Source organism: Aquarana catesbeiana, linkage group LG07, assembly GCF_042186555.1.
Source record: "Aquarana catesbeiana isolate 2022-GZ linkage group LG07, ASM4218655v1, whole genome shotgun sequence".
Lineage (NCBI taxonomy): Eukaryota > Metazoa > Chordata > Amphibia > Anura > Ranidae > Aquarana > Aquarana catesbeiana.
In genome coordinates this window covers 346,532,942-346,558,308 of record NC_133330.1, presented here as the reverse complement: position 1 = coordinate 346,558,308, position 25,367 = coordinate 346,532,942, and the positions used below count along the sequence as shown (strand labels likewise).

The 25,367-nt window shown below is 51.8% G+C and overlaps 1 protein-coding gene across 1 annotated transcript in view; it reads right to left on the bottom strand.

Moving 5' to 3' along the window:
• The window catches only part of HECTD3 (HECT domain E3 ubiquitin protein ligase 3), a 127,087-nt gene that overhangs the window by 18,785 nt on the left and 82,935 nt on the right, over positions 1 to 25,367 (bottom strand). Inside the window, exons 10-14 of the mRNA XM_073594007.1 lie at positions 24,794 to 24,875; positions 24,502 to 24,684; positions 17,997 to 18,049; positions 14,857 to 14,921; positions 9,289 to 9,392 (exon numbers count right to left, since the gene is read on the bottom strand). Coding sequence (XP_073450108.1) covers positions 9,289 to 9,392; positions 14,857 to 14,921; positions 17,997 to 18,049; positions 24,502 to 24,684; positions 24,794 to 24,875 — 487 coding nt within the window. The remainder of the gene's footprint in view (positions 1 to 9,288; positions 9,393 to 14,856; positions 14,922 to 17,996; positions 18,050 to 24,501; positions 24,685 to 24,793; positions 24,876 to 25,367) is intronic.

Below are 25,367 nucleotides of genomic sequence, written 5' to 3'. Positions count from 1 at the left end.
AGAGTGTAAGCTCCTCTGTACAGAAACTGATGTGTGGGGGAGGGGAGATTAGAGTGTAAGCTCCTCTGTACAGAGACTGATGTGACTGTGGGGGGAGGGGACATTAGAGTGTAAGCTCCTCTGGTGCAGAGACTGATGTGACTGTGGGGGAGGGGACATTAGAGTGTAAGCTCCTCTGTATAGAGACTGATGTGACTGTGGGGGAGGGGACATTAGAGTGTAAGCTCCTCTGTATAGAGACTGATGTGACTGTGGGGGGAGGGGACATTAGAGTGTAAGCTCCTCTGTATAGAGACTGATGTGACTGTGGGGGAGGGGACATTAGAGTGTAAGCTCCTCTGTATAGAGACTGATGTGACTGTGGGGGAGGGGACATTAGAGTGTAAGCTCCTCTGTATAGAGACTGATGTGACTGTGGGGGAGGGGACATTAGAGTGTAAGCTCCTCTGTATAGAGACTGATGTGACTGTGGGGGAGGGGACATTAGAGTGTAAGCTCCTCTGTATAGAGACTGATGTGACTGTGGGGGGAGGGGACATTAGAGTGTAAGCTCCTCTGTATAGAGACTGATGTGACTGTGGGGGGGAGGGGACATTAGAGTGTAAGCTCCTCTGTATAGAGACTGATGTGATGGGGGGAGGGGACATTAGAGTGTAAGCTCCTCTGTATAGAGACTGATGTGACTGTGGGGGGAGGGGACATTAGAGTGTAAGCTCCTCTGTATAGAGACTGATGTGACTGTGGGGGCGGGGACATTAGAGTGTAAGCTCCTCTCTATAGAGACTGATGTGACTGTGGGGGGAGGGGACATTAGAGTGTAAGCTCCTCTGTATAGAGACTGATGTGACTGTGGGGGGAGGGGACATTAGAGTGTAAGCTCCTCTGTATAGAGACTGATGTGACTGTGGGGGGAGGGGACATTAGAGTGTAAGCTCCTCTGTACAGAGACTGATGTGACTGTGGGGGGAGGGGACATTAGAGTGTAAGCTCCTCTCTATAGAGACTGATGTGACTGTGGGGGGAGGGGACATTAGAGTGTAAGCTCCTCTGTATAGAGACTGATGTGACTGTGGGGGAGGGGACATTAGAGTGTAAGCTCCTCTGTACAGAGACTGATGTGACTGTGGGGGGAGGGGACATTAGAGTGTAAGCTCCTCTGTATAGAGACTGATGTGACTGTGGGGGGAGGGGACATTAGAGTGTAAGCTCCTCTGTACAGAGACTGATGTGACTGTGGGGGGAGGGGACATTAGAGTGTAAGCTCCTCTGTATAGAGACTGATGTGACTGTGGGGGGAGGGGACATTAGAGTGTAAGCTCCTCTGTACAGAGACTGATGTGACTGTGGGGGAGGGGACATTAGAGTGTAAGCTCCTCTGTATAGAGACTGATGTGACTGTGGGGGGGAGGGGACATTAGAGTGTGAGCTCCTCTGTACAGAGACTGATGTGACTGTGGGAGGGGACATTAGAGTGTAAGCTCCTCTGTACAGAGACTGATGTGACTGTGGGGGGAGGGGACATTAGAGTGTAAGCTCCTCTGTATAGAGACTGATGTGACTGTGGGGGGAGGGGACATTAGAGTGTAAGCTCCTCTGTATAGAGACTGATGTGACTGTGGGGGGAGGGGACATTAGAGTGTAAGCTCCTCTGTATAGAGACTGATGTGACTGTGGGGGGAGGGGACATTAGAGTGTAAGCTCCTCTGTACAGAGACTGATGTGACTGTGGGGGAGGGGACATTAGAGTGTAAGCTCCTCTGTATAGAGACTGATGTGACTGTGGGGGGAAGGGACATTAGAGTGTAAGCTCCTCTGTATAGAGACTGATGTGACTGTGGGGGAGGGGACATTAGAGTGTAAGCTCCTCTGTATAGAGACTGATGTGACTGTGGGGGGAGGGGACATTAGAGTGTAAGCTCCTCTGTATAGAGACTGATGTGACTGTGGGGGAGGGGACATTAGAGTGTAAGCTCCTCTGTACAGAGACTGATGTGACTGTGGGGGAGGGGACATTAGAGTGTAAGCTCCTCTGTACAGAGACTGATGTGACTGTGGGGGGAGGGGACATTAGAGTGTAAGCTCCTCTGTATAGAGACTGATGTGACTGTGGGGGGAGGGGACATTAGAGTGTAAGCTCCTCTGTATAGAGACTGATGTGACTGTGGGGGGAGGGGACATTAGAGTGTAAGCTCCTCTGTACAGAGACTGATGTGACTGTGGGGGGAGGGGACATTAGAGTGTAAGCTCCTCTGTATAGAGACTGATGTGACTGTGGGGGGAGGGGACATTAGAGTGTAAGCTCCTCTGTACAGAGACTGATGTGACTGTGGGGGGAGGGGACATTAGAGTGTAAGCTCCTCTGTATAGAGACTGATGTGACTGTGGGGGGAGGGGACATTAGAGTGTAAGCTCCTCTGTATAGAGACTGATGTGACTGTGGGGGGAGGGGACATTAGAGTGTAAGCTCCTCTGTATAGAGACTGATGTGACTGTGGGGGGAGGGGACATTAGAGTGTAAGCTCCTCTGTATAGAGATTGATGTGACTGTGGGGGGAAGGGACATTAGAGTGTAAGCTCCTCTGTATAGAGACTGATGTGACTGTGGGGGAGGGGACATTAGAGTGTAAGCTCCTCTGTACAGAGACTGATGTGACTGTGGGGGGAGGGGACATTAGAGTGTAAGCTCCTCTGTATAGAGACTGATGTGACTGTGGGGGAGGGGACATTAGAGTGTAAGCTCCTCTGTACAGAGACTGATGTGACTGTGGGGGGAGGGGACATTAGAGTGTAAGCTCCTCTGTACAGAGACTGATGTGACTGTGGGGGAGGGGACATTAGAGTGTAAGCTCCTCTGTACAGAGACTGATGTGACTGTGGGGGAGGGGACATTAGAGTGTAAGCTCCTCTGTATAGAGACTGATGTGACTGTGGGGGAGGGGACATTAGAGTGTAAGCTCCTCTGTATAGAGACTGATGTGACTGTGGGGGGAGGGGACATTAGAGTGTAAGCTCCTCTGTATAGAGACTGATGTGACTGTGGGGGAGGGGACATTAGAGTGTAAGCTCCTCTGTATAGAGACTGATGTGACTGTGGGGGGAGGGGACATTAGAGTGTAAGCTCCTCTGTACAGAGACTGATGTGACTGTGGGGGGAGGGGACATTAGAGTGTAAGCTCCTCTGTATAGAGACTGATGTGACTGTGGGGGGAGGGGACATTAGAGTGTAAGCTCCTCTGTACAGAGACTGATGTGACTGTGGGGGAGGGGACATTAGAGTGTAAGCTCCTCTGTATAGAGACTGATGTGACTGTGGGGGGAGGGGACATTAGAGTGTAAGCTCCTCTGTATAGAGACTGATGTGTGGGGGGAGGGGACATTAGAGTGTAAGCTCCTCTGTACAGAGACTGATGTGACTGTGGGGGAGGGGACATTAGAGTGTAAGCTCCTCTGTACAGAGACTGATGTGTGGGGGGAAGGGGACATTAGAGTGTAAGCTCCTCTGTATAGAGACTGATGTGACTGTGGGGGAGGGGACATTAGAGTGTAAGCTCCTCTGTATAGAGACTGATGTGACTGTGGGGGGAGGGGACATTAGAGTGTAAGCTCCTCTGTATAGAGACTGATGTGACTGTGGGGGAGGGGACATTAGAGTGTAAGCTCCTCTGTACAGAGACTGATGTGACTGTGGGGGGAGGGGACATTAGAGTGTAAGCTCCTCTGTACAGAGACTGATGTGACTGTGGGGGAGGGGACATTAGAGTGTAAGCTCCTCTGTACAGAGACTGATGTGACTGTGGGGGAGGGGACATTAGAGTGTAAGCTCCTCTGTATAGAGACTGATGTGACTGTGGGGGAGGGGACATTAGAGTGTAAGCTCCTCTGTATAGAGACTGATGTGACTGTGGGGGGAGGGGACATTAGAGTGTAAGCTCCTCTGTATAGAGACTGATGTGACTGTGGGGGAGGGGACATTAGAGTGTAAGCTCCTCTGTATAGAGACTGATGTGACTGTGGGGGGAGGGGGACATTAGAGTGTAAGCTCCTCTGTATAGAGACTGATGTGACTGTGGGGGGAGAGGACATTAGAGTGTAAGCTCCTCTGTATAGAGACTGATGTGACTGTGGGGGGAGGGGACATTAGAGTGTAAGCTCCTCTGTATAGAGACTGATGTGACTGTGGGGGAGGGGACATTAGAGTGTAAGCTCCTCTGTACAGAGACTGATGTGACTGTGGGGGGAGGGGACATTAGAGTGTAAGCTCCTCTGTACAGAGACTGATGTGACTGTGGGGGAGGGGACATTAGAGTGTAAGCTCCTCTGTATAGAGACTGATGTGACTGTGGGGGAGGGGACATTAGAGTGTAAGCTCCTCTGTATAGAGACTGATGTGACTGTGGGGGGAGGGGACATTAGAGTGTAAGCTCCTCTGTACAGAGACTGATGTGACTGTGGGGGGAGGGGACATTAGAGTGTAAGCTCCTCTGTATAGAGACTGATGTGACTGTGGGGGAGGGGACATTAGAGTGTAAGCTCCTCTGTATAGAGACTGATATGACTGTGGGGGAGGGGACATTAGAGTGTAAGCTCCTCTGTATAGAGACTGATGTGACTTTGGGGGGAGGGGACATTAGAGTGTAAGCTCCTCTGTATAGACTGATGTGACTGTGGGGGAGGGGACATTAGAGTGTAAGCTCCTCTGTATAGAGACTGATGTGACTGTGGGGGAGGGGACATTAGAGTGTAAGCTCCTCTGTATAGAGACTGATGTGACTGTGGGGGAGGGGACATTAGAGTGTAAGCTCCTCTGTATAGAGACTGATGTGACTGTGTGGGGGGGAGGGGACATTAGAGTGTAAGCTCCTCTGTATAGAGACTGATGTGACTGTGGGGGAGGGGACATTAGAGTGTAAGCTCCTGTGTACAGAGACTGATGTGACTGTGGGGGAGGGGACATTAGAGTGTAAGCTCCTCTGTACAGAGACTGATGTGACTGTGGGGGAGGGGACATTAGAGTGTAAGCTCCTCTGGTATAGAGACTGATGTGACTGTGGGGGGAGGGGACATTAGAGTGTAAGCTCCTCTGTATAGAGACTGATGTGACTGTGGGGGGAGGGGACATTAGAGTGTAAGCTCCTCTGTACAGAGACTGATGTGACTGTGGGGGAGGGGACATTAGAGTGTAAGCTCCTCTGTATAGAGACTGATATGACTGTGGGGGGAGGGGACATTAGAGTGTAAGCTCCTGTGGTACAGCGACTGATGTGACTGTGGGGGAGGGGACATTAGAGTGTAAGCTCCTCTGTATAGAGACTGATGTGACTGTGGGGGAGGGGACATTAGAGTGTAAGCTCCTCTGTACAGCGACTGATGTGACTGTGGGGGGAGGGGACATTAGAGTGTAAGCTCCTCTGTACAGAGACTGATGTGACTGTGGGGGAGGGGACATTAGAGTGTAAGCTCCTCTGTATAGAGATTGATGTGTGGGGGGAGGGGACATTAGAGTGTAAGCTCCTCTGTATAGAGACTGATGTGACTGTGGGGGAGGGGACATTAGAGTGTAAGCTCCTCTGTATAGAGATTGATGTGACTGTGGGGGAGGGGACATTAGAGTGTAAGCTCCTCTGTATAGAGACTGATGTGTGGGGGAGGGGACATTAGAGTGTAAGCTCCTCTGGTGTTCTCTGTACAGCACTGCGGTATATGTCGGAGCTATATAAATGTATAATAATAATAATAGTGTGTGACTGTGGGGGAGGGGACATTAGAGTGTAAGCTCCTCTGTATAGAGACTGATGTGACTGTGGGGGGAGGGGACATTAGAGTGTAAGCTCCTCTGTATAGAGACTGATGTGACTGTGGGGGGAGGGGACATTAGAGTGTAAGCTCCTCTGTATAGAGACTGATGTGACTGTGGGGGGAGGGGACATTAGAGTGTAAGCTCCTCTGTATAGAGACTGATGTGACTGTGGGGGAGGGGACATTAGAGTGTAAGCTCCTCTGTATAGAGACTGATGTGACTGTGGGGGAGGGGACATTAGAGTGTAAGCTCCTCTGTACAGACTGATATGACTGTGGGGGGAGGGGATATTAGAGTGTAAGCTCCTCTGTACAGAGACTGATGTGACTGTGGGGGAGGGGACATTAGAGTGTAAGCTCCTCTGTACAGAGACTGATGTGACTGTGGGGGAGGGGACATTAGAGTGTAAGCTCCTCTGTACAGAGACTGATGTGACTGTGGGGGGAGGGGACATTAGAGTGTAAGCTCCTCTGTATAGAGACTGATGTGACTGTGGGGGAGGGGACATTAGAGTGTAAGCTCCTCTGTATAGAGACTGATGTGACTGTGGGGGAGGGGACATTAGAGTGTAAGCTCCTCTGTACAGAGACTGATGTGACTGTGGGGGAGGGGACATTAGAGTGTAAGCTCCTCTGTATAGAGACTGATGTGACTGTGGGGGGAGGGGACATTAGAGTGTAAGCTCCTCTGTATAGAGACTGATGTGACTGTGGGGGAGGGGACATTAGAGTGTAAGCTCCTCTGTACAGAGACTGATGTGACTGTGGGGGGGAGGGGACATTAGAGTGTAAGCTCCTCTGTATAGAGACTGATGTGTGGGGGGAGGGGACATTAGAGTGTAAGCTCCTCTGTATAGAGACTGATGTGACTGTGGGGGAGGGGACATTAGAGTGTAAGCTCCTCTGTACAGAGACTGATGTGACTGTGGGGGAGGGGACATTAGAGTGTAAGCTCCTCTGTATAGAGACTGATGTGTGGGGGGAGGGGACATTAGAGTGTAAGCTCCTCTGTATAGAGACTGATGTGTGGGGGGGAGGGGACATTAGAGTGTAAGCTCCTCTGTATAGAGACTGATGTGACTGTGGGGGGAGGGGACATTAGAGTGTAAGCTCCTCTGTATAGAGACTGATGTGACTGTGGGGGGAGGGGACATTAGAGTGTAATCTCCTCTGTATAGAGACTGATGTGTGGGGGGAGGGGACATTAGAGTGTAAGCTCCTCTGTATAGAGACTGATGTGACTGTGGGGGAGGGGACATTAGAGTGTAAGCTCCTCTGTATAGAGACTGATGTGACTGTGGGGGGGAGGGGACATTAGAGTGTAAGCTCCTCTGTATAGAGACTGATGTGACTGTGGGGGAGGGGACATTAGAGTGTAAGCTCCTCTGTATAGAGACTGATATGACTGTGGGGGAGGGGACATTAGAGTGTAAGCTCCTCTGTATAGAGACTGATGTGACTTTGGGGGGAGGGGACATTAGAGTGTAAGCTCCTCTGTATAGACTGATGTGACTGTGGGGGAGGGGACATTAGAGTGTAAGCTCCTCTGTATAGAGACTGATGTGACTGTGGGGGAGGGGACATTAGAGTGTAAGCTCCTCTGTATAGAGACTGATGTGACTGTGTGGGGGGGAGGGGACATTAGAGTGTAAGCTCCTCTGTATAGAGACTGATGTGACTGTGGGGGAGGGGACATTAGAGTGTAAGCTCCTCTGTACAGCGACTGATGTGACTGTGGGGGGAGGGGACATTAGAGTGTAAGCTCCTCTGTACAGAGACTGATGTGACTGTGGGGGAGGGGACATTAGAGTGTAAGCTCCTCTGTATAGAGATTGATGTGTGGGGGGAGGGGACATTAGAGTGTAAGCTCCTCTGTATAGAGACTGATGTGACTGTGGGGGAGGGGACATTAGAGTGTAAGCTCCTCTGTATAGAGATTGATGTGACTGTGGGGGAGGGGACATTAGAGTGTAAGCTCCTCTGTATAGAGACTGATGTGTGGGGGAGGGGACATTAGAGTGTAAGCTCCTCTGGTGTTCTCTGTACAGCACTGCGGTATATGTCGGAGCTATATAAATGTATAATAATAGTGTGTGACTGTGGGGGAGGGGACATTAGAGTGTAAGCTCCTCTGTACAGAGACTGATATGACTGTGGGGGGAGGGGACATTAGAGTGTAAGCTCCTCTGTACAGAGACTGATGTGTGGGGGAGGGGACATTAGAGTGTAAGCTCCTCTGTATAGAGACTGATGTGACTGTGGGGGAGGGGACATTAGAGTGTAAGCTCCTCTGTATAGAGACTGATGTGACTGTGGGGGGAGGGGACATTAGAGTGTAAGCTCCTCTGTACAGAGACTGATGTGACTGTGGGGGGAGGGGACATTAGAGTGTAAGCTCCTGTGGTACAGCGACTGATGTGACTGTGGGGGGAGGGGACATTAGAGTGTAAGCTCCTCTGTACAGACTGATGTGACTGTGGTGGAGGGGACATTAGAGTGTAAGCTCCTCTGTACAGACTGATGTGACTGTGGGGGGAGGGGACATTAGAGTGTAAGCTCCTCTGTATAGAGACTGATGTGACTGTGGGGGGAGGGGACATTAGAGTGTAAGCTCCTCTGTATAGAGACTGATGTGACTGTGGGGGAGGGGACATTAGAGTGTAAGCTCCTCTGTATAGAGACTGATGTGACTGTGGGGGGGAGGGGACATTAGAGTGTAAGCTCCTCTGTACAGAGACTGATGTGACTGTGGGGGAGGGGACATTAGAGTGTAAGCTCCTCTGTACAGAGACTGATGTGACTGTGGGGGGAGGGGACATTAGAGTGTAAGCTCCTCTGTATAGAGACTGATGTGACTGTGGGGGAGGGGACATTAGAGTGTAAGCTCCTCTGTACAGAGACTGATGTGACTGTGGGGGGGAGGGGACATTAGAGTGTAAGCTCCTCTGTATAGAGACTGATGTGACTGTGGGGGAGGGGACATTAGAGTGTAAGCTCCTCTGTACAGAGACTGATGTGACTGTGGGGGAGGGGACATTAGAGTGTAAGCTCCTCTGTATAGAGACTGATGTGACTGTGGGGGGGAGGGGACATTAGAGTGTAAGCTCCTCTGTATAGAGACTGATGTGACTGTGGGGGAGGGGACATTAGAGTGTAAGCTCCTCTGTATAGAGACTGATGTGACTGTGGGGGGAGGGGACATTAGAGTGTAAGCTCCTCTGTACAGAGACTGATGTGACTGTGGGGGGAGGGGACATTAGAGTGTAAGCTCCTCTGTATAGAGACTGATGTGACTGTGGGGGAGGGGACATTAGAGTGTAAGCTCCTCTGTACAGAGACTGATGTGACTGTGGGGGGAGGGGACATTAGAGTGTAAGCTCCTCTGTACAGAGACTGATGTGATTGGATCAGTAATCTCTGTACAGCACTGCGGTATATGTCAGAGCTATATATATAAAATAAAACAGACTTTGTAAAATAACATTGGCTTGCCTGGTTTGATGTGCGCACAAAGAAAGGCAGTGGCACAGGGGAGTCAGCAGAACTGGGGCACAGCTCCTCGGAAATATCAGCCAGGCTGTCCCGGAATCCTCCACCTGGAATCACCAAAAGTGTAGAAGAGAGGAAATTAAATTTTGTTGTGTTTTATACAATGATTCAGATTGAAGCAAAAAGACACAAATACATTGAGTTCAGCCGACTGACAGGTGATACTGATCTGTAAATTACTAATGTCATCCAGGAAACCCCGACACTACAAGAGATGATCAGAGACTGCAGACATAATACAAGAGATGATCAGAGACTGCAGACATAATACAGGAGATGATCAGAGACTGCAGACATAATACAGGAGATGATCAGAGACTGCAGACATAATACAGGAGATGATCAGAGACTGCAGACATAATACAGGAGATGATCAGAGACTGCAGACATAGTACAGGAGATGATCAGAGACTGCAGACATAGTACAGGAGATGATCAGAGACTGCAGACATAATACAGGAGATGATCAGAGACTGCAGACATAGTACAGGAGATGATCAGAGACTGCAGACATAGTACAGGAGATGATCAGAGACTGCAGACATAATACAGGAGATGATCAGAGACTGCAGACATAGTACAGGAGATGATCAGAGACTGCAGACATAATACAGGAGATGATCAGAGACTGCAGACATAATACAGGAGATGATCAGAGACTGCAGACATAATACAGGAGATGATCAGAGACTGCAGACATAATACAGGAGATGATCAGAGACTGCAGACATAGTACAGGAGATGATCAGAGACTGCAGACATAATACAGGAGATGATCAGAGACTGCAGACATAGTACAGGAGATGATCAGAGACTGCAGACATAATACAGGAGATGATCAGAGACTGCAGACATAATACAGGAGATGATCAGAGACTGCAGACATAGTACAGGAGATGATCAGAGACTGCAGACATAATACAGGAGATGATCAGAGACTGCAGACATAGTACAGGAGATGATCAGAGACTGCAGACATAATACAGGAGATGATCAGAGACTGCAGACATAATACAGGAGATGATCAGAGACTGCAGACATAATACAGGAGATGATCAGAGACTGCAGACATAGTACAGGAGATGGTCAGAGACTGCAGACATAGTACAGGAGATGATCAGAGACTGCAGACATGATACAGGAGATGATCAGAGACTGCAGACATAGTACAGGAGATGATCAGAGACTGCAGACATAATACAGGAGATGATCAGAGACTGCAGACATAGTACAGGAGATGATCAGAGACTGCAGACATAATACAGGAGATGATCAGAGACTGCAGACATAGTACAGGAGATGATCAGAGACTGCAGACATAATACAGGAGATGATCAGAGACTGCAGACATAATACAGGAGATGATCAGAGACTGCAGACATAATACAGGAGATGATCAGAGACTGCAGACATAGTACAGGAGATGGTCAGAGACTGCAGACATAGTACAGGAGATGATCAGAGACTGCAGACATAGTACAGGAGATGATCAGAGACTGCAGACATAATACAGGAGATGATCAGAGACTGCAGACATAATACAGGAGATGATCAGAGACTGCAGACATAGTACAGGAGATGATCAGAGACTGCAGACATGATACAGGAGATGATCAGAGACTGCAGACATAGTACAGGAGATGATCAGAGACTGCAGACATAATACAGGAGATGATCAGAGACTGCAGACATGATACAGGAGATGATCAGAGACTGCAGACATGATACAGGAGATGATCAGAGACTGCAGACATAGTACAGGAGATGATCAGAGACTGCAGACATAATACAGGAGATGATCAGAGACTGCAGACATGATACAGGAGATGATCAGAGACTGCAGACATAGTACAGGAGATGATCAGAGACTGCAGACATGATACAGGAGATGATCAGAGACTGCAGACATAGTACAGGAGATGATCAGAGACTGCAGACATAATACAGGAGATGATCAGAGACTGCAGACATAGTACAGGAGATGATCAGAGACTGCAGACATAGTACAGGAGATGGTCAGAGACTGCAGACATAGTACAGGAGATGATCAGAGACTGCAGACATAATACAGGAGATGATCAGAGACTGCAGACATAATACAGGAGATGATCAGAGACTGCAGACATAGTACAGGAGATGATCAGAGACTGCAGACATAATACAGGAGATGATCAGAGACTGCAGACATAGTACAGGAGATGATCAGAGACTGCAGACATAGTACAGGAGATGATCAGAGACTGCAGACATAGTACAGGAGATGATCAGAGACTGCAGACATAATACAGGAGATGATCAGAGACTGCGGGCATAGTACAGGAGATGATCAGAGACTGCAGACATAATACAGGAGATGATCAGAGACTGCAGACATAATACAGGAGATGATCAGAGACTGCAGACATAATACAGGAGATGATCAGAGACTGCAGACATAATACAGGAGATGATCAGAGACTGCAGACATTGTACAGGAGATGATCAGAGACTGCAGACATAATACAGGAGATGATCAGAGACTGCAGACATAGTACAGGAGATGATCAGAGACTGCAGACATAATACAGGAGATGATCAGAGACTGCAGACATAGTACAGGAGATGATCAGAGACTGCAGACATGATACAGGAGATGATCAGAGACTGCAGACATAGTACAGGAGATGATCAGAGACTGCAGACATAATACAGGAGATGATCAGAGACTGCAGACATAATACAGGAGATGATCAGAGACTGCAGACATAATACAGGAGATGATCAGAGACTGCAGACATAGTACAGGAGATGATCAGAGACTGCAGACATGATACAGGAGATGATCAGAGACTGCAGACATAGTACAGGAGATGATCAGAGACTGCAGACATAATACAGGAGATGATCAGAGACTGCAGACATTGTACAGGAGATGATCAGAGACTGCAGACATAATACAGGAGATGATCAGAGACTGCAGACATAGTACAGGAGATGATCAGAGACTGCAGACATAGTACAGGAGATGATCAGAGACTGCAGACATAATACAGGAGATGATCAGAGACTGCAGACATAATACAGGAGATGATCAGAGACTGCAGACATAATACAGGAGATGATCAGAGACTGCAGACATAATACAGGAGATGATCAGAGACTGCAGACATAATACAGGAGATGATCAGAGACTGCAGACATAGTACAGGAGATGATCAGAGACTGCAGACATAGTACAGGAGATGGTCAGAGACTGCAGACATAATACAGGAGATGATCAGAGACTGCAGACATAATACAGGAGATGATCAGAGACTGCAGACATAATACAGGAGATGATCAGAGACTGCAGACATAGTACAGGAGATGATCAGAGACTGCAGACATAATACAGGAGATGATCAGAGACTGCAGACATAATACAGGAGATGATCAGAGACTGCAGACATAATACAGGAGATGATCAGAGACTGCAGACATAGTACAGGAGATGATCAGAGACTGCAGACATAGTACAGGAGATGATCAGAGACTGCAGACATAATACAGGAGATGATCAGAGACTGCAGACATAATACAGGAGATGATCAGAGACTGCAGACATAATACAGGAGATGATCAGAGACTGCAGACATCATACAGGAGATGATCAGAGACTGCAGACATAATACAGGAGATGATCAGAGACTGCAGACATAATACAGGAGATGATCAGAGACTGCAGACATAATACAGGAGATGATCAGAGACTGCAGACATAATACAGGAGATGATCAGAGACTGCAGACATAGTACAGGAGATGATCAGAGACTGCAGACATAGTACAGGAGATGATCAGAGACTGCAGACATAGTACAGGAGATGATCAGAGACTGCAGACATAGTACAGGAGATGATCAGAGACTGCAGACATAGTACAGGAGATGATCAGAGACTGCAGACATAATACAGGAGATGATCAGAGACTGCAGACATAGTACAGGAGATGATCAGAGACTGCAGACATAATACAGGAGATGATCAGAGACTGCAGACATAATACAGGAGATGATCAGAGACTGCAGACATAATACAGGAGATGATCAGAGACTGCAGACATAGTACAGGAGATGGTCAGAGACTGCAGACATAGTACAGGAGATGATCAGAGACTGCAGACATGATACAGGAGATGATCAGAGACTGCAGACATAGTACAGGAGATGATCAGAGACTGCAGACATAATACAGGAGATGATCAGAGACTGCAGACATAGTACAGGAGATGATCAGAGACTGCAGACATAGTACAGGAGATGATCAGAGACTGCAGACATAATACAGGAGATGATCAGAGACTGCAGACATAATACAGGAGATGATCAGAGACTGCAGACATAATACAGGAGATGATCAGAGACTGCAGACATAATACAGGAGATGATCAGAGACTGCAGACATAATACAGGAGATGATCAGAGACTGCAGACATAGTACAGGAGATGATCAGAGACTGCAGACATAGTACAGGAGATGGTCAGAGACTGCAGACATAATACAGGAGATGATCAGAGACTGCAGACATAATACAGGAGATGATCAGAGACTGCAGACATAATACAGGAGATGATCAGAGACTGCAGACATAATACAGGAGATGATCAGAGACTGCAGACATAGTACAGGAGATGATCAGAGACTGCAGACATAGTACAGGAGATGATCAGAGACTGCAGACATAGTACAGGAGATGATCAGAGACTGCAGACATAGTACAGGAGATGATCAGAGACTGCAGACATAGTACAGGAGATGATCAGAGACTGCAGACATAATACAGGAGATGATCAGAGACTGCAGACATAGTACAGGAGATGATCAGAGACTGCAGACATAATACAGGAGATGATCAGAGACTGCAGACATAATACAGGAGATGATCAGAGACTGCAGACATGATACAGGAGATGATCAGAGACTGCAGACATAGTACAGGAGATGATCAGAGACTGCAGACATAATACAGGAGATGATCAGAGACTGCAGACATTGTACAGGAGATGATCAGAGACTGCAGACATAATACAGGAGATGATCAGAGACTGCAGACATAGTACAGGAGATGATCAGAGACTGCAGACATAGTACAGGAGATGATCAGAGACTGCAGACATAATACAGGAGATGATCAGAGACTGCAGACATAGTACAGGAGATGATCAGAGACTGCAGACATGATACAGGAGATGATCAGAGACTGCAGACATAGTACAGGAGATGATCAGAGACTGCAGACATAATACAGGAGATGATCAGAGACTGCAGACATTGTACAGGAGATGATCAGAGACTGCAGACATAATACAGGAGATGATCAGAGACTGCAGACATGGTACAGGAGATGATCAGAGACTGCAGACATAATACAGGAGATGATCAGAGACTGCAGACATAATACAGGAGACTTCCTGGAACTTTTATTTCTTTGGGCTCCTCCTCTTCCATAGTACAAAGTGTTGTAATTATTAGAATATAGGGAAATCAGAACGTACCTTGATCAATGATCCCCTCTGCGATGAACTTACATTCCCACCATTGGTCATAGCGCACCGGCCACCTGACAATCACAAAACACGATTATTGGACCCCGAGTATTGGGAGGACGGAGAGAGACGGGAGATTTGGGGCTTTGTGTGATGAGCAGCGAGATGACGGCACAGAGCAGAAAATCTACGAAATCTCCACATTCAGGACGAGGGACAATGTGAAAAAACGCTCAGAAGTAATTTAGCGCTTTCATCTGTTCATAATATCAGATGTTTAAATTGCAACAATGTATATTTCACTATAGTGCCAATCTATTATATGGACTTGTAGGGTAGGGGCTGGATTGTATATAAATTGGATTGACTTGTATACCATCATGTGTATATGGGCCACTATATACATCCTGTATTATTATAATAATTGGACAGTATATGGTCCTATATATGTTGGCTACCACATATATCCTTTATAATAATTGTTATCATCATCCTGTGAATGTTGGCTGCTATATAGTTTTAAATTGTCAATGTAAAAAAATTGACCGATTTCCCTTAAAAAGAGCAGTGGGGGGAGCACAGTCCCCGGAACACCGGCCCCATCACACAGTCCCCAACGCACAGTCCCCGGAACACCGGCCCCATCACACAGTCCCCAACGCACAGTCCCCGGAACACCGGCCCCATCACACAGTCCCCGGAACACCGGCCCCATCACACAGTCCCCGACGCACAGTCCCCGGAACACCAGCCCCATCACACAGTCCCCGACGCACAGTCCCCGGAACACCAGCCCCATCACACAGTCCCCAACGCACAGTCCCCGGAACACCAGCCCCATCACACAGTCCCCAACGCACAGTCCCCGGAACACCGGCCCCATCACACAGTCCCCGACGCACAGTCCCCGGAACACCGGCCCCGGCACACAGTCCCCGACGCACAGTCCCCGGCACACAGTCCCCGGCACACAGTCCCCGGAACACCGGCCCCATCACACAGTCCCCAACGCACAGTCCCCGGAACACCGGCCCCATCACACAGTCCCCGACGCACAGTCCCCGGAACACCGGCCCCGGCACACAGTCCCCGACGCACAGTCCCCGGCACACAGTCCCCGGAACACCGGCCCCATCACACAGTCCCCGACGCACAGTCCCCGGCACACAGTCCCCGACGCGCAGTCCCCGGCGCACAGTCCCCGGAACACCGGCCCCATTACACAGTCCCCAACGCACAGTCCCCGGAACACCGGCCCCATCACACAGTCCCCAACGCACAGTCCCCGGAACACCGGCCCCATCACACAGTCCCCGACGCACAGTCCCCGGAACACCGGCCCCGGCACACAGTCCCCGGCACACAGTCCCCGGAACACCGGCCACATCACACAGTCCCCGACGCACAGTCCCCGGCACACAGTCCCCGACGCGCAGTCCCCGGCGCACAGTCCCCGGAACACCGGCCCCATTACACAGTCCCCAACGCACAGTCCCCGGAACACCGGCCCCATCACACAGTCCCCGACGCACAGTCCCCGGAACACCGGCCCCATCACACAGTCCCCGACGCACAGTCCCCGGAACACCGGCCTCATCACACAGTCCCCGACACACAGTCCCCGGCACACCGGCCCCATCACACAGTCCCCGACGCACAGTCCCCAACGCACCTCCCCCCCCCCCGGCACACCGGCCCCATCGCACAGTCCCCGGAACACCGACCCCATCACACAGTCCCCAACGCACAGTCCCCGGAACACCGACCCCATCACACAGTCCCCAACGCACAGTCCCCAGAACACCGGCCCCATCACACAGTCCCCAACACACAGTCCCCGGAACACCGGCCCCATCACACAGTCCCCGACGCACAGTCCCCGGTGCACAGTCCCCAGAATACCGGCCCCATTACACAGTCCCCAACGCACAGTCCCCGGAACACCGGCCCCATCACACAGTCCCCGACGCACAGTCCCCGGCACACAGTCCCCGGCGCACAGTCCCCGGAACACCGGCCCCATTACACAGTCCCCGACGCACAGTCCCCATCGCACAGTCCCCGGAACACCGGCCTCATCACACAGTCCCCGACGCACAGTCCCCGGCACATCGGCCCCATCACACAGTCCCCGACGCACAGTCCCCAACGCACCCCCCCCCGGCACACCGGCCCCATTGCACAGTCCCCGACGCACAGTCCCCGGAACACCGGCCCCATCACACAGTCCCCGACGCACAGTCCCTGGCACACAGTCCCCGGAACACCGGCCCCATCACACAGTCCCTATCGCACAGTCCCCGGCACACCGGCCCCATCACACAGTCCCAGACGCACAGACTCTGGCACACCGGCTCCATCACACAGTCCCCGGCGCACAGTCCCCGGCGCACAGTCCCCGACGCACAGTCCCCGACGCACCCCCCCCGGCCCACCGGCCCCATCGCACAGTCCCCGACGCACAGACTCTGGCACACCGGCCCCATCACACAGTCCCCGGCGCACAGTCCCCGACGCACAGTCCCCGACGCACAGTCCCCGACGCACCCCCCCCCGGCCCACCGGTCCCATTGCACAGTCCCCCACGCACAGACTCTGGCACACCGGCCCCATCACACAGTCCCCGGCGCACAGTCCCCGACGCACAGTCCGCGACGCACAGTCCCCGACGCACCCTCCCCGGCACACCCTCCCCGGCACACCATCCCCGGAACACCAGCCCCATCGCACAGTCTGCAACGCACCCTCCCCGGCACACTGGCCCTGACGCACAGTCCCTGAGGCATCGTCCCCGACGCACCAGCACTGATGCACTGTCCCTGATGCACCGTCTCGGCATCGGCATCCATAAAATATAAACACAACAGCTAAGTAGTTATTTTGCAGCCTTGTAGCACTGGGATTCTGGTTCCGGTTGCCACCATGGCCGTTATCTGAATGGAGTTGGTATATTGCCCCTCCCCCCAGTTTCTGTGAGTTTCCTCCATGTGTTCAGATTTCCTCCCACAACACAAAAAGCCATGAATTGCATTTTCTGTCTCTCAGTCATATTTAGCCTGTTGTTTGTATCAGTATATAAAGGGGGGGGAGGGGACAGGTCTCATAATGTCAATGAATAGATTGATTAGCAGATATATTCCCAGACTGACCTGTAGTCCAGAGGCTTCTCAGACTTATCGGTGGGCTTCAGACCCTCGTACACCTGACATCAGACAAGGAGAAGATCAATACATGAGAATAAAGGATTTATAATTCATAAAGATGAACTCCGGAATTTACTATTGAAATACATATATTGGGGATGTTCTACATTGTTACACTTCTGTCCATCCAGTTCTGGCCCTTTCTCACAGCTCTGTCACACAGCACAGCCCATCTACAGACCCGACTTTCCTGTGCTGCAGTTAGGCAACACAGTGAGGTCACCTCCCCCCCCAGCCTGTGATTGGACAGTGAAGGAGCAGCAACAGACTGATGAGGTCATCTCTCTCATCGCTGTATCTCCCAGCCAGCTTGTTCCTTGTCAGCCAATCTGCATGCAGGATGTCCGATCCGCCCCAAATTCTGCCCCTCCCCCACTCTGCCTGCTGCAGAGGAATTGCAAACTGCCGAAATAAAGTAATATTCAGGTAATCACACCCATTGAATTAAAAAATGACATTTTTACTTGTTATATATATATATATACTGTAAATGCCTGACTGGACCCCTTTATCCCCCCAAAAATAAATGATCCCCCCACCCTCCCCCGTGTTTAGGACATGTGGCCTGGTATGGTTCAGGAGGGGGTGGGGCACTCGCTCATCCCCTCCCTTTCCCGGGCTGAATAAGTGTCTGATGTGGATTTTGGGGGGACCTCACAAAATGTTTTTAAAAAATGTTGGCGTGGGGTTCCACCTCAAAATCCATAGCAGACCCAAAAGGTATGGATTGCTGGTAATTCTTTTTTTACATTCAGCTGTAAGTGGGGAACTCCGCTGACAGCTGATGACTGATTGGTTGTTCGGACGCAGCGTCCGACTTTCTAATCCGATCCTCAACAGCCAGCTTTACAGAGAGAGAAAAATGCAAAACGCATGAAAACGCACCGCAAAAACACACCACAAAATGCACCACAAAACGCACCACAAAACGCACCACAAAATGGAGCGCAAAACGCACCGGAAAAACGTGTCAACCGCAAAACGCACCAGAAAATGCACCACAAAACGCAGTACAAAACGCACCGGAAAATGCACCACAAAACGCAGCGCAAAACGCACCGGAAAAACGTGTCAACTGCAGCCGCCTAGATGTGAAACTAGAGTGACGGGGAACACTATAGATCAGGGGTCCCATGAGACATTGCAGGACCCCGACAATCACAGGCGTGACTCCTAGAGGCAGAGGGATGATGGGATTTGTAGTTTCACCCCAGCTGGAGGGCCGAGGTTTCCATCCCCCACTATAGAGTGTCAGTTGAGTGACGGCTTTCTGTCTGCTGGGGCTGCTGATATCACATCCAAGATGGCGGCACCCAGCAGCAGTCTCAGGGCCTTTGGACAGAAGAGAGGATGTAACAATCACACACAGGAGATAAATGTAAGGAATTCTGTGGTTGGGAATGACGGAGATCATCACATCACCTCCCTGACGCTCCTCCTCCTCCTCTGTATAGAGAACACTCATTAGAAAATGTAAAGAGATCTCTGAATGTTGCCGTGCCGAGAGGCCGATCGCCTGTGTTCAGATTGTAGCGGCTCGGTGTGGGACCCGGAATCTCCCGGAGATCAGTAGAGAAGCAGTGCAGTAGTGGTGTCTATACTGTGACTTCCAGCTTCTACAGCAGCCATTCCAAACCAGGGTTCCTCAAGAGGGTACCAGGGGTTACTTGGGTTGTGACTGATTGACTTTATCAATCGATGGCGTCTCCATAGTTCCAGGACCACCACCACTCGGCAGAGCCAGCAATGTGTAGGCAGGTGCAGCTAGCTTCCCACCAAGAGGCTCTGTTCTAGAATAGTGTCTGGTTACAGTAGACAGCAGTGGCGGAATTTCCACGGCCGCACCAGTTGCACTTGCGACTGGGCCCTGGAGTTCTGCCCATGTGGGGGGGCCCTAAAGCCCGGGATGTGGCTCGGGGGTTGCTGGCTGGCAGTTATGAGCAGAGAGTGTCTATTACACTCTCTGTCACACTGCTCGGACCCCGCACTGACAGCCCCTCCCCCCCCTCCTCGCACGGACATCAGACAGGAGAGGAAAGAGATACAGAGAGCAGGATCTTCTCCTCCCACCCCCCTCCTGTGTGTCCCCGTGGCCCCGCCCACATTCCAATTCTTGGCAGCTCCATGCTTAGCAAAGAGAAAATCCAGCAGCCTGCAGGTAGATAGTGGAGGCCACCAGCTTGTACTATGGATGCTGCAACCCTCCAGAGGATCCACAGCTCTCCAGGTCAGCCAGTCGCCTTGTTTCTTAATGAAACTTCTTAGTGACTGAAAAGAAAGCAGCACACAGGTGGGTCAGTCATTGATGGGACTGATTGTGTTGTCCCCTCCAGAGCCCCTCAACACAGCAGCCCACTGGGGTTTCCCTAGTGTGGTGCACTACAAGCCCCAGCATGCTCTGCCAGCCTATAGCTACTTTCAGACTGGGGCGGGCATTAGCGGTATTTTTAGTGCCGCTTTACCGTCGTTTTAGTGACGCTATTCGGCTGCTAGCAAGGTGGTTTTAACCCCCGCTAGCGGCAAAAAAGGGGTTGAACCCGCCCGCCAAGCGCCACTGCAGCGGCGCTTTGCAGGCAGTTTTGCAGCACTGCCCCATTGTTTTCAATGGGCAGGGGTGATTTAGGAGTGGTGTATACAGCGCTGCAAAGATGCAGGACTTTTTTTTACTGTCCTGCAAGCGCACCGCTCCAGTGTAAAAGCCCTCAGGCTTTCATACTAGAGAGACAGGAGAGGCTCTTTACAGGCGCTATGCAGGCGATATTTATAGAGCCTCAGTGTGAAAGTAGCCTTAGTGTATGTATAGCACCGGCTAGTAGATCTTGTTTGCTGACCAATCCAGGGCCCAAGCCTCCATCTATGGTAAGGGAAGTGTCCCCCACCCTTCCTCTCTTATCTCGCCAGCCTCTGAGCACACTTATGTAAGGGAGAGCTCTGTGGACTGTAATGTAAAGGGGGACTCTGCTGTACATGGGGGGCTTTGGTGAGCAGAGTCCCCCTTACATCAGGATTCCCAGAGCACCTCTTACATCAGTTTTCCTTTACATTACAGTCCACAGAGCTCCCCCTTAGGGCCCTTTCTCATGGGCGGACTCTGCCAAGCAAATCCACCTGCTCAGTGTGGGATCTTTCCGCTGATCCCCGCCGAGCAGGCGGATGACAGGTCCATGTCTGCTCCACTTGTGCAGAGTGGACACAGACACAGACTGCTGTCCTCTATGGACCGGTCTGACTGTTATCCAATCCGCTAGTCTGTTTTCATTGGAGCGGATGCAGGCAGGTGTAAATGGACACATCTGTTTACATCCGCCTCCCCATACAAAACAATGGGTGGTCCGATCGGTTCAAATGTGTAAAAGACGCCAGAAAGGGGTCCTGCTGCAGGACCATAATCAAGGGCCCCGCGATGGGAGAAAAGGACACCAGGATCATTAGAAAGGGCCCCGGGAGCAGAGGTCAGGGGGCCCTTCATGGTTCCTTGCACCGGGGCCCTGAAGGTTCTAGTTACGCCTCTGGTAGACAGTGTCATCAGGTGTTAGGTCCCTTAGTTAGAGCCCTCCTGTAGTGATGTCATGGGTGGGTCAGTGCCCAGATATAAGCCAGGTTGGGAGGAGCCAAACACCTCACACCGGCTCAGGTGTAACCAACACATGGAGGCCCTGGGCAGGGCAGGGGGCTGGGGGGAGTAGATCTGAACCCAGGAGCGCTGGCTGTAGACTTCCTGGCCCTTATGGAGCTGGGGGCTGGGGGGGGTCTACAAAAGGCTCTTTAGCCTGGGCCAAGCATACCCTGAGTGAGGCTGCTTCCCTGGAGGGTCCCGGGAGAGGTATGGAGGAGGTGCGTACAGAGAACCCAGTCCTATGAGTACTAATGACCCCTCGACCAGGGATCTCCAAACTACGGTCCTCCAGCTGTTGCAGAACTACACGTCCCATGAGGCATTGTAAACCTCTGACATTCACAGACATGACAGGCATGATGGGAATTGTAGTTCCTGAACAACTGAAGGGCCGTAGTTTGGAGACCCCTGCAGAGGAAGGAGAGGGAGAAATCTCTTTATCCACTTGCTGACCGGGCCAATTCTGACACTTCACTCCTACATGTAAAAATCCACTTTTTTATGCTAGAAAATTACTCAGAACCCCCAAACATTATATATATACAGTATACAGTGGAACCTCGGATTACGAGTATAATCTGTTCCAGGAGAATGCTCGTAATCCAAAGTACTCGCATAAAAAAGCGAATGTTCCCACTGAAGTCAATGGAAACGAAAATAATTTGTTCCGCATTGACTTCAATGGGATGTAATACCGCATGCGGCCAGAGGCGGGGGGGCGCTGGAGATCCTTGGAAACGACCGAAAAGGCCGAGGACACTTCGGCTGACCTCGGAAAGACTTCCTACCCGAGATTTGCCGAGGTCAGACATGCTGTACTCGGGCCTTTCCGTGCATTTCCAAACGTGACGCTCGGCTCTGCTCGGCCCCCCCCCCACCTCAGGCCAAAAGTGGTACTGCTCACCGCTTTGGCCTGAATCGTGCTCGTTTTGCAAGACAACACTCGCAAACTGAGTTATGATTTTTAAAAATACAGTGCTTGGATTGCGAAACGTTCGTTAACTGCGTTACTCGCAACCCCAGGTTCCACTGTGTATATATATATTTGCAGAGGCCCTATAGAATAAAATGATGGGTGTTTAAAAAAAATGTACAACATAAAAGATGATGTTACGCCGAGTAAATAGATACCAAACATTTCACACTTTAACATTGCATCCGCCTGTGAAATGGCGCCAAACTACGGTACTTAAAATTCTCTGGCATGGAGTGGGCACAATATGGCGGAGGGTTCGGCCTCAGCAGGATCAGGAGGGACAATGTTCTAGCAAAGACAGGAGCGGGGGAGGGACTCGGTGCCATTACAGGCCAATTTCATGACACCAATGATCTCTCCGTAAGGGCGGAATTCTTCATACTGACCAACAATGTAAGGGGCATCTTTCCCATTGGACCACAAGTAATTGGGGTCAGTAAGGGTTCCTTGAGACCCCAAAATTTATTTTAGGGGTTCGTCTGGGGTAAAAAGATTGAGAAAGGCTGTTCTAGAGGGTTTGGGTGGGTGATACATAGGAAATAGTCTTAATGGAAAGGGAATAGAGGGCAAGGAATAAATCAGAATACACCTTTCATCCTCACAAGCCCTTTTCAGATCCCATTTGGGCCCCCCCCTGTCCTCCGGGCCCCCCCCCCGTCCTCCGGGCCCCCCCACTGTCCTCCGGGCCCCCCCCTGTCCTCCGGGCCCCCCTCCGTCCTCCGGGCCCCCCCCCTGTCCTCCGGGCCCTCCTCCATTCTCTGGGCCCCCCTCCGTCCTCCGGGCCCCCCCCTGTCCTCCGGGCCCCCCTCCGTCCTCCGGGCCCCCCCCCTGTCCTCCGGGCCCTCCTCCATTCTCTGGGCCCCCCTCCGTCCCCCGGGCCCCCCCCTGTCCTCCGGGCCCCCCCCGTCCTCCGGGCCCCCCTCCGTCCTCCGGGCCCCCCCCCTGTCCTCCGGGCCCCCCCCTGTCCTCCGGGCCCCCCCCCGTCCTCCGGGCCCCCCCCCGTCCTCCGGGCCCCCCCCTGTCCTCCGGGCCCCCCCCTGTCCTCCGGGCCCCCCTCCGTCCTCCGGGCCCCCCCCTGTCCTCCGGGCCCTCCTCCATTCTCTGGGCCCCCCTCCGTCCTCCGGGCCCCCCCCTGTCCTCCGGGCCCCCCCTGTCCTCCGGGTCCCCCTCCGTCCCCCGGGCCCCCCCCTGTCCTCCGGGCCCCCCCCTGTCCTCCGGGCCCCCCTCCGTCCTCCGGGCCCCCCCCTGTCCTCCGGGCCCCCCCCTGTCCTCCGGGCCCCCCTCCGTCCTCCGGGCCCCCCTCTGTCCTCCGGGCCCCCCCCGTCCTCCGGGCCCCCCCCACGTCCTCCAGGCCCCCCTCCGTCCTCCGGGCCCCCCCCTGTCCTCCAGGCCCTCCTCCGTCCTCCCCCCTGTCCTCCAGGCCCCCCCTGTCCTCCAGGCCCCCCCCTGTCCTCCGGGTCCCCCTCCATCCCCCGGGCCCCCCTCCGTCCTCCGGGCCCCCCTCCGTCCTCCGGGCCCTCCTCCGTCCTCTGGGCCCCCCTCCGTCCTCCGGGCCCCCCCCTGTCCTCCGGGCCCTCCTCCGTCCTCTGGGCCCCCCTCCGTCCTCCGGGCCCCCCCCTGTCCTCCGGGCCCCCCCCTGTCCTCCGGGCCCTCCTCCATTCTCTGGGCCCCCCCTCCGTCCTCCGGGCCCCCCCCTGTCCTCCGGGTCCCCCCCTGTCCTCTGGGCCCCCCCCCTGTCCTCCGGGCCCCCCCCTGTCCTCCGGGCCCCATGGCACCTTCATGGGCTGCTATGGTTATAGTTACCCCTTTGATCCCCTTATCCACCCCCCCATAGATCACCCATTCAGTATCCCCCATACCTGGCTGAACACGGTCTTCTTGTAGGTGGGGTCCAATGCAGGGTTATCTCGGTGCTCCACGGCCAGTCGGCGGTTGATGTACAATCGAGGCATGACGTTGGGTTTGGTGGTTTCTGAGTCCTTCAAGCACTGAGTGATGAGCGCTGTGCGGCGCTTCGACATCAACAGGAACTGCTTAATGTGCTGCATTCAGGAGCAGAGTATACGGGTGATCAGCGGGGTATATATATATATACAAGAAATGGGGAGTCATAACATTCGATCTACGAAGCGGATGGTAAGAAACTCTCACCTTAAGCTGGCTGAAAGTGCCGATGCTGTGGTCCCAGGTGGGGACGAGGTGATTGATGACGTTGTCAAGAAGCCTGACAAACCTGGAGAAGAGGACAGGAGGTGATTGGCCGACCATTCTGTACATCATTATCATATACAGTTATATAGGGTTAGACCTCAGATTTCAGGGACAGTTTGGTGTCTAAAATCACCCCACTGACCATCTGCACCATAAAACCGAAGGGGACCTGTTATGAGATATGTATGCTATATTGTCAAAAGTATTGGGACACCTGCCTTTACACACACATGACCTTTAATGACCTCCCAGTCTTAGTCCGGAGGGTTCAATATTGAGTTGGCTCCGCCCTTTGCAGCTATAACAGCTTCACCTCTTCTGGGAAGGCCGTCCACAAGGTTTAGGAGGGTGTCTATGGGAATGTTTGACCATTCTTCCAGAAGAACGTTTGTGAGGTCAGGCACTGATGTTGGATGAGAAGGCCTACCTCGCAGTCTTCGCTCTAATTCATCCCAAAGGTGTTCTATCGGGTTGAGTTCATGTGTGTGTCCCAATACTTTTGACAATATGGTAT